The following is a 10,277-nucleotide window of genomic DNA, read 5'->3' on the forward strand; positions in this document are numbered from 1 at the left end:
AAATGATGGCAGTTACAAGTAAACTTTAGTCAAAATACACATAAGTAGGTCTCAAATTCAAGATTTCCCATTAAAATTAAAAGTTATAATTCACAAATTCTGATGAATCCATTTCCAGGAAAAAACTGAATAGCAAACTCCCAAGAATCATCCCACATGTTACTTCCATAACTTAGCTGGTTCATAGATCAAGTGTGTGTTTTTTTTTTTTTTAATTTAAATATTGGACCTATAGGGAAGAGAACTCCTTCTACCTATGCGGATCAAAACCTGCTTGAAAATTCTTGTCTCAGAGTTACTTGGGCCCTTATTTTTCAATCAGCATGTATCAGAGTTGGCAATCAAATTCAGGGTCTTTCTAATGCTGAGACTATCCCTCTAATAGTACTTATACCTAATATTCCAGATAGTTTAAAAAAAAAAAACCCTAAATAAATTCTCAAACAATACATAATAAAAAACAGTAAGTGAAAGAAAATTGGAAGTCAAATTTCTTTTTCTGTATTTGCTTAATGCACTACAGAAAAGCTATTTTCTTCTCAAGATCTAATTTTGAATAGTAAATTCATTTCAACAAAATTATATATGGTAAAAGTATATTAAATATGTAAGGATATTCATGTATTTGTATTTTTGTGCATTTTATAATTCTCTCTAGTTAGTAAGGTTTGTTCTGTGCATGTCATAACATATATACATATACATCAGGACTGAGATAGGTCATGTCAGTACTTTGGGAACTGTAATTGCATTGTCATTTCCAAGTAGATGAAAAATAATAGGTCAGTACATAGTTTCAAAAACAACTTTATATTAGTCAATAATACATTTGTGGGTAGTACTTTTTTGCCTTAATATATTTTCGATGTTTATTTTTTTTAAGCCCCTAAAAATTCAGTATTGTGGGATAGCTGGGTGGTGTAGTAGAACCCATGTTCAAATTTGGGCTCAGACCTATGTGATTCTTGGGCAAATCACAACTCCAACTGCCTCCAAAAAGAAATTCAGCATTGGGAAATTCTTTCATTGTTGTGTCTTAATATGGGAAATTAACATACCTTTACCAACTGGTATCTCTACCAATGGCAACTGTTCTGCAGCTGCTTAGGAGTCTTGAAATGTTAAATGACTTTGCCCAGGATTATACAGTCAACATGTGTAAAAGGTTTGGCTTGAAATCAAGTATTCAAATTTTGTATTTAAAACTATTTTTAAGAGGAACTTGAAAGTTCAAATAGAATAAAGAGCCTAATATATAAGGATATTATGCAGTCATTAAAAGTTATGTAAATTTAATTATATCTTCCAGGAAATTAAAAGATCTCTACACAGTAGGAATTCTTCTTAACCTTTTATGTCATGGATTTGGTAAAGCTCTATTCAAAATAAGAATAAATATAAAAATAAAAATAAAAATCTTTTAAATATATAAAATACTCAACATTACAACAACAATCAATTATATTGAAAGTTATAAAAAATTTTAAAACAAGTTCACCCTTTGCAAGTTAAAAATCTTAGATATGGTGGTAGCTAGGTGGTGTAGTGAATAGAGCACCAGTCCTGAAGTCAGGAGGACCTGAGTTCAAATTTGGTCTCAGATACTTACACTTCCTAGCTGTGTGACCCTGGGCAAGTCACTTAACCCCAATTGCTTAGGGGGAAAGAAAATCTTTGCTATAGATAAAAATTCACTTTAAAAAAGCTCAGCTTTGTTTACACATCAATACATTATACTTTCTTCAACTCTTTTCTGTTCCACTGACAATCTATTTACATTAAAAATAAAGTCTTGCATTTAAGCATAAACTACATGAATTCATAAAATATCCAATAATTTAGTATATTAACTGATTTGTAATGATTAAACAGTAAGTATACACTGGTGTGGAGAACATATGAGCTTTTAGTCACATTTATTAGTTCATGACTAAATATGAGACACCTATAGAAACATTAGAAATGCTTGTATCCCCAAATATCTAAAAGCTCTAACATTTATTAAGTTTGCCAATTTTAAATAAGTTCCATTCAAAATAATCTTTATGGCTTTTACCATAGAAGGTCCAATATGACATTTGCTGGATAGGTAGAAATACTATGTCATTTCCTTTCAATCATGAAAAAAAATTGGTGGACCTAAAAAGCAGTAAGCTAATTGATGCAGATTACAAAAAAAAAAAAAATAGGTTCTATAGTTATTCAGCTATATCACATAAACCTCTCCAGTTATCACTTATAAAAATCAAGATTCCATTTTTATTAAAATGGTAATTTATTCTAGAATGATTCCAGTCAAATTCTGAAGTTTCTCTCATTTTCTAAAAGTTTATCCTTTAAAATATTTCCTAATTTAAAAAAGATCAATCTTTTTATATAAGCAAACAGGCCATTACTTTTATAAGAATTATTTATTATATATTATTGTAAAGTGGATGTTTAATACAGTACTGTGCATAAGATTCTCTCATTCTCAAACAGAAATGAACTAAAAGACTAAGCAAGTGGAACACAGATTTTTTAAAAAGGGTCATTGTGCAGAGAATTTTCCATTAACAACATCTATGTGGTAAATGTTCTTCTCTTACTTAATTCTGAATATATGGCTATTTCCTTTTTCACATAAATTTTGGATTCTTGCCAAAAAAAAATAATTCTCACAGTAATTCTCATGTTACATAAATATTCTAACTAAATGTAGCACAGTAAGATTTAAATCTAGCCCATTCTAATGTAACAAAAATGTGTGATGAATTGAACATAATACATCCAATAACAGATTGAGTCTATCTACAATTAAAATAAAAGAAAAAGGTTATCAACCCTAACATATTTTTAATATGTTATGATTTTTAACTTAGCCGTTATAAATTTCCAATTGATTACCATTTTGTGCAATAAAATCATGTTTATCAAGAGCAGAATGTGAACAAGTTGAAAAATAAAAATCATAGAATCATACCTGAACTTTTCATACTGGAGAAATACTGTATTATCATTTGCTGATGATTATATTTAAAGGCAAAACAGACCTGAAAACTCTGAAGCATTTCATTTTGGGTTCTCCCTATCTAACAGGAAGATGGCATCTTCCTGATTTGCCAGGCAGGGCTACCTGATGGAAAAGATGAAGCCTTGCTTTTTTTTTTTTTTTTTCCCAAAGTACAGTCAATATTTCAATTGCCTTATTATACAGGTAAAATAAATTTGAGATGCTAATCAGCTAAAGGGCAAACATTTTTTTTTTAAATTTCACTTATAAATTTATCCCATTACTGTTTATAAAAATATTTTCCTATAATTAAAAGGCTCCTGTGTCCTTGGAAGATTTTGACTTTTAATATTTTACATGGACTAAAAATTTACAAAGAAACCAAATAATCACGCAAAATACCAAAAAAAAAAAATAAAATATTTGCATTAGTCAAGAGTTCCAAAGCAGCTTAAAACAGTGACCCAGAATTTAACTGTCAGCTGTTTATTATAATATTTTTTGCCCATATATCTTTAAATCAAATATAACTGTAGTGTTGATGATTGATATTCAAATGACTATCAAAAATATATATATATAGTTTTGGCATCTCGTAAAAATTTTAATAAGTACTGAAGGAGTAAAAAGGCAGAAAAGTACAGGAGTCCACATATCCTTTTTGTTAAATTTAATTTGTCATATGTAGAAGATATCTATATACAATCAGTGTGCACTGTAACAGTTTCTATTAAAAGTCAATCAGTTCATCTAAAATATTAACTGGCTGCATAGCACATTTGACATTATTGCCCACATTAAAAAGGAAAACAAATGGATTTACAATAAATTTTGGCTGATTTGGGTTCTGATGTGTTCACAAAAGTATTTTTTAAACCAATGCATCTGAAAAAAAAAGTTTTCAGAGCATGCAGTTTAGATAGTACATGTCCATTACTACAAACAATCACAACACTGGCTTTTAAAAAAATGTATCTAATAAAATATTCAATATAAAAGGAATCCTAAGGGATAATATAATGGAATAATGTTCTTTTCCCCCATTTTTACATTCTAAACAGTGATTCCATCTAGACAATTTACTAAAAAATGCTGTTAATACATTGATTTTTGTCCTTTTTTTAAATGACAAGGCCTGAGTTGTTGGGGAAAGGAACAATTAAAAAAAAAAAAGCCTGAGGGGGAGGGAAGGAAAGCTCATTTAATTAATTTACAATAATTTACAACTATTTTATTTTGTAAAAAGGCATTACAATTTATCACAAACAAGAATTCCTGGATATTTTACAGTCATAGGTACAGAATTTAAATATTCAAGCTTGTGATGAGAAGCGGCAAGGTGGTCGCAGTGTACAATGTAAACAAGTAGCTTTGGAAAGTGAACAAAGTCCTTGAGAGTTCTTTGCTAAAGAAAAACAAAACAAAACAAACTCTTCATTCCTTCCTGAAACATGATTACAGGTCAGTGTGTAAAGTTCATTTACAAACATAATTTAAATGGAGTTCAGCCTAAAATCACTGACACAAAGAATTTTATCCAGTCTAAATGGGGCAGTGTTGAGGTCCCTGTAAAAAGTAAACATCTTCCATTATTTAAAAAAAAAAAAGTGTTACAACATTATGTAACACAGTGCAGCATAATCCTTAAATACAAAAATATTTTTCTTCTGTTGGGATAATAGACCTTGCATCCTGGAAAGAAGTAACAATACTGCTACTGATGGAGGATCCTGTCCATATCTTTCAAGTCATGTAAGGCAATTACTGTGGTAGTTTACGATATATGGCTAAAAGAAAGTCCAAACAGGCAATGTCAGTATTTGTTATGTTTTCCGGCTACTCCAAGTATGCTCAGGTGTACTTTTGTGATCAGATGAATGTTCAAATGGAGATCTGTGACCTAAAGGAGATCTTGAGCCATATGGAGACCTCTGATCTAATGGTGACCTAGGGCCACTACTGGAAGCTCTGTGGTCCATCTGCCAATCTGAATGATACCGATAATCCCTTGAAGTTTTATGGTGTGAATATTCAGAACTTGATCGATGGTCTGAGTGTAACCGATGATCTGAATGAGAACGGTGCTCAGAATGAGATCGGTCTTTTAAGCTTCCTTCCAAAACTGATCTGTGATCCCTACTTCTATGGTCATCCATTTTTCTGTGTTTGCTATCATTGTAATATCTGATGAGAGAAAAATAAGTTTATTAGTCAAAATTAAGGAAAACACATAAAATTATCTATCATGGAAAACTACTCATTCACATCAGGAACTATAAATTCTTGGCATAAACTCATAAAAGCCTAATAATAAATATTTAATTATAATAAAATAATAAAAACCTAACCTTGAAAAAAAAAAACAACTAAAATAGCTTTTTATGTAATCAACTAACAAGTACTTCCTATGTGTTTATCAGGCAAAACTGAAATGACAACTGAGGAAAACATTAATTCTTGACATCGAAACCTTGTATGATAAGTATTGCTTCTTTCAGTGCATTCATTTTAAGCTTTTGTAAATCCACTTTCGTTGTAATGTAGAGGTTATTCACAATAGTGCATGATTTTCTAAAATCAAAAATATCAAGGGGCTTGAGAACTGGAACCAGACCTTGAATATCAAGTTGTCCAAGACCTTTATTTTAGTCCATGGCTATAACTGATTTTTAAGTTCTTCAAGATGAACTTTAATAAAATACAACAGAAAGAATTTTTTTTTAACAAAAGAAACACTATTATTAGCACAGAGAACAAAATACACATTATTTCACAATAAATTTATTGAACTGATTTCAGAAAGATTATATGACTCAGTAATTTTGTGTTCTGTAACTTCATTTTAAAAAACAGAGAAAACGGAGAAGGAATTTTTTTTCCCCCTTCACAAAATGTCTTTTATAAAATAACTGGCAAAGTTTACCTGCTTTCTTGTTTGTAATGATCCCATTCCCGGTGATCTTTACCATTGCTAAAGGATGAATATGATCTTTTCCTGGACTCATTCTTTTTGTAAGCATCTCCTTGATGCCTATCTTTGTGGTCATGATATTGAGACAAATGTCTATCGGAAGAATAACTGTCCCTGCTGCTGTCATCATGATTTGTATTCTCTTTTAGTCTTTCCACATCTATGTAAAAAAGAAAAAAAGTCTGACTTGCGTTTACAACATTAAAAAAGTCTAAAGGGAATAAAACGAACTGAAATAATGATACCTCCAATTCCCATCACCCCCAAAACAAAGTTCATTTCTTAGGGAGCATTACTTTTTTTTTGACTGAATGTGAAAATAAATAATGGTATTTTTTTCCCCACTATTTGCACAGTTGCTATGAAATGTCATTAAATTTTATTAAGAATAGTTATTCATAAATATGGAAAGTGGCAAAATTGTTTCGTTTTTGGCTAAATTCATAGTCTGTGATACATAGAGCCTGGGGAAAAGCAAACATTTATGCTAAAAAAAAATTTTAATAAGTTTTTATTTAATTAAGCTACCTTAATTATTAACCACATGCTTATAGTTTTCAGTAAATAAAATAACTCTTCTTATTGAAAATTATTACTAAGAAATGACTTAGGAAATATAGCTGATATATGACATATATTCATGAGAAAATATTTAGCACCAATATAGAAAACACCCCAGATGACAAAAATAACATGAAAACACTCATTAATGAGAACTATACAATTTTAGATCAAAACCAAAGTGTCTTAAAATGTATACAAAATATTTATTTAGACAACAATAAGTAAAACTAACCTGGATTCCTAATCATATGCGTATTCATGCTGCTGCTGTTTTGGTCATTGTTTTGCTGCAATAAATATATACATGTAAAAATCATTAAAAACATTTTTTGAAATAATTTTCAAATATTTCCTAGAAAAATCCATCTAGGAAAAGTTGATGAATTTTTGTGCACTCATTTTATTGTTTTATTAAAGCATGTCAATTAAGTTTCTTCTGTTTCTTTAGGACTGCTGTGGCATTCAGTGAAAAGAGCCCAGGTTTTGAGTTAAAGGGTTACCTGGATATGAATCCAGGCATTTCTACTTAAGCAAGTACTTCACTATTCTGGACTTTAGCTTCCTTGTGTGTAAAGTAAAGGGACTAGGCAGTTTCATGAGTACGTCTGTGATCAAATCAAACCATCACCATCTGTGAAGAGGGATAATTTTGCTTTTTTGGGGGGGTGTGGGAGGGCGGGAAGGAACAATGTTTACCTCATTTTTTTTCTCGGTTTTTACTGCTGTAGTCAATATTTTAATATTAAGTCAAATTAATAGTGAAGAAAAAAGCATGCTTGCTTTGCTTCTAAAATTCACTGAGAAAGCTTTCATAGCTTGTTTTTGATCCAAGATACAAGCTTCTTATGTGTAAAATACCATGCCTTTTCATTTTAGGAATCATGTATTTTCTTGAAGGTACTTTCTCAATTTATTTATGCAATCATGTTGTTTTTATTGTTTGGATGATTAATTATGCTGTTTTCCTTTTGATAAAAGTATACTTGCATTCCTTTCACAAATTCAACCTGAACACTCATAAAGTATTTACCAAATGCCTATTACATACTAGGTATGATGCAAAGGATACAAAAAAGAAAAAAAGAAAAAAAAAAGAAAAGGAATATCTCCTTCCAGGAAGCTTACATTCTGTCATTTCATAAGGACTATTTTTGGGATTAAGATACTATGTCTTCTAAAATTTTTGAATATAACAACATTCATTTGTAAGATTGCTCTAGAGTTATCTCAGTAGTGTGGGATTTTATTTCCTATTCCTGAATTAGTAACATTGTTCTTCAAATGTATGAGAATATTTATTTATATATCCTTAAGAGATGAGTAATCCATTTGTAGTTCATTTATGGCATGCTCCATTTTTCTTGGTTGATTAAGATTTCTTTCTTGCCTTATTAATTTGGTCACTTTATATTTTTATACATTTAGTCATTTTCTTTAAATTCTCAGTTTTGCAGGATTATTTGTGCTCAAGACACCAAATCTCACCTTCCAGGGCCCTATTCAGTATTAGAACCTCAAACATCAAACTTCTTGCCTTTAAGGACCCCCTTTAGGAATAAAACTTTTAACACTAGACTCTAAGATATGACTCCATATTCAGGATATCATCTAGTTTTGTATTATCTCTTGATATCATGGGGTGAAATAACTGATGGTTAATGTGGATTTCATTCAAATCCCCGTACCTACCTGATTACCTGATTACAATTTATTTTTAGAGTTGAATGCCTAGTTATTAAATTTATCTTCTACCCTGGTGTTTTAAGAGAATTTAATGATTCTTTTTCTACCTTCATAGGACCCTGGAAGGCAGAAATCCCTATTATCAAAAAGTTCAAATCACTGTCTTCTAGCTAGTGCTAGAGAAAAGAAAACACATTTTTTATAATTTTGGATACATGCTATTAAAAGTTTTTTATTTTGTTTGCAGGAACAATTCAAGATAAGGGAGAAACATCGGCTAGCTCAAAGAGAATAATATCTTTTAAAGAGTCGTGTTCCACAAGTATTTAGAATATACAAAAAACACATTCATTATGAATCCAAAACCAGTCATTGGTCTTGGGAGGAGTTTGTTGGTTTCGGGGGAGGAGAAAAATTTCCTAATCTACTAGTCTGTCACTGACCTTTGAAATCTAAGAGTAGAAAATCATATATATAGCTAGGCTTGCTCAAGAAATGAGGTAAGGGGCCACAAAACATGGATATTAGATGTAACTACAATGAAATGGAGATGTATTCTAAAATGGTATCACTCATGTCAAGAAAGGGAAAATACAGTGTTTACTTCTATTACCACACTAATAAATTTCTATTTCTCCTTCCCTAATCCTAATGACTGAAAGTTGTTTGTTACTTGCTATCATATCTCAGCCCTATCCCTTCCCAAGTCCCTATCCTACCTATGCTCCCATTCTTCCATTTTGTAATATGGAACCACAGAAGTTTATTTTATCATTATTATACTTCTTCCTCTGACAAAATCTCAATCTTTTTAGATTCCTGGAGAATTTTTCTCCTCATCCCTTGAAGCCCCATTGGCATCCTTAACCATTATTTTGAATCCAACACACTGGCTAAAAGAATCAGAAATATTCTTTGCTTCTTGAAGCTTTCAAACATTCCCTTTCTTATTAACAATTTTTCTATGTGTTTATATCATCTTACCCAGATCCTGAGTGCTGTTATCAACTGGGTAGCTAGTACCAACACCTGCCCCCTCAGGTCATTTTCTTCTTTTATTAAGGCCAAAACTAAGTCCATGGTCCTTACCTCCTCTTTAGTTTTTGTTCCAGCATGGAAACTTAAATTAGGTAGTGATGTGCCCACAAATATCCTAGTATTCCAACTGATTAATATCCTAAACCAACATGCGCTTTCCTTTCACTACACTGCAGCTATATACTGGAATGCATCTTCATTAATGATCTGAAATTCTATCTGATTCTTACTCTCCTATCCTTCCCTGTCTCCCTTTAACTCACCCCCTTAAAGCTATTATTAAAGCTGTATTCATAGAAACTATTATATGATCTTTCTCCTTCTTGACCACAGTTCAACAATCCTGTTTTGACTTTTTACCTGGAAAATGTTGACCTATAATAAGTTAATTTAATTATCCATTCTCCTTCAACTCAAATATCTTGCCTCACTAGTTCCATGCTGTGTGAAATCTGGACCATTTGCCTTCTCTGTTTACTCCACAACACATGTTGTCAAGTGTTTGTGTATAGTAAGTTGGACAATTATATCAAAAAGATCCATTACAAACTGATGACTTTTCTTTTTCACTAATCAGCAACTCTATCAAACCACCTCTTTTCTCTTCAAGTCTCCTGTAACATGTTTTTTCCCCTTCCTCTCATCTAAATATCATGCCTCATAGAAAATGGTGCAATCCATTCTAAACTTCTCTCCCACTCCACATCTCAACTTTCAATATTAATCCCCCTTTAACCATTTTCCTTTGTGTCACTCTCTGACAAAGGTGGTCCTTCTTGCCAATGGTATATTTTCTTATAAACTATTAACCCCAACCACATGCACACATTGTATAGAGCTCTGGGTTTGAAATGAGGATGAACTGAAATCCAGCCTTATAAACTTATAGCTGTGTGTGTCTAGGCAAGTCATTTAACTTGTGCACATCTCAGTTTCCTTAATTGGAAAATGTGGATAATAATCACACCTATAGCTCAAGGTTTTCATAAGGACCAGTACTTGCAAAGCATTTAGCACAGTGCTTGGCAC

At 31.4% G+C, this 10,277-nt stretch overlaps 1 protein-coding gene across 1 annotated transcript in view; it reads right to left on the reverse strand.

Moving 5' to 3' along the window:
- Positions 1–2,392: 2,392 nt before the first annotated feature.
- CHD1 (chromodomain helicase DNA binding protein 1) overlaps positions 2,393–10,277 on the reverse strand; it is a 114,828-nt gene continuing 106,943 nt past the window's right edge. Inside the window, exons 35-37 of the mRNA XM_051994187.1 lie at positions 6,760–6,814; positions 5,916–6,123; positions 2,393–5,176 (exon numbers count right to left, since the gene is read on the reverse strand). Coding sequence (XP_051850147.1) covers positions 4,816–5,176; positions 5,916–6,123; positions 6,760–6,814 — 624 coding nt within the window. The 3' untranslated portion in view covers positions 2,393–4,815. The remainder of the gene's footprint in view (positions 5,177–5,915; positions 6,124–6,759; positions 6,815–10,277) is intronic.

Source organism: Antechinus flavipes, chromosome 1 (assembly GCF_016432865.1).
Source record: "Antechinus flavipes isolate AdamAnt ecotype Samford, QLD, Australia chromosome 1, AdamAnt_v2, whole genome shotgun sequence".
NCBI lineage: Eukaryota > Metazoa > Chordata > Mammalia > Dasyuromorphia > Dasyuridae > Antechinus > Antechinus flavipes.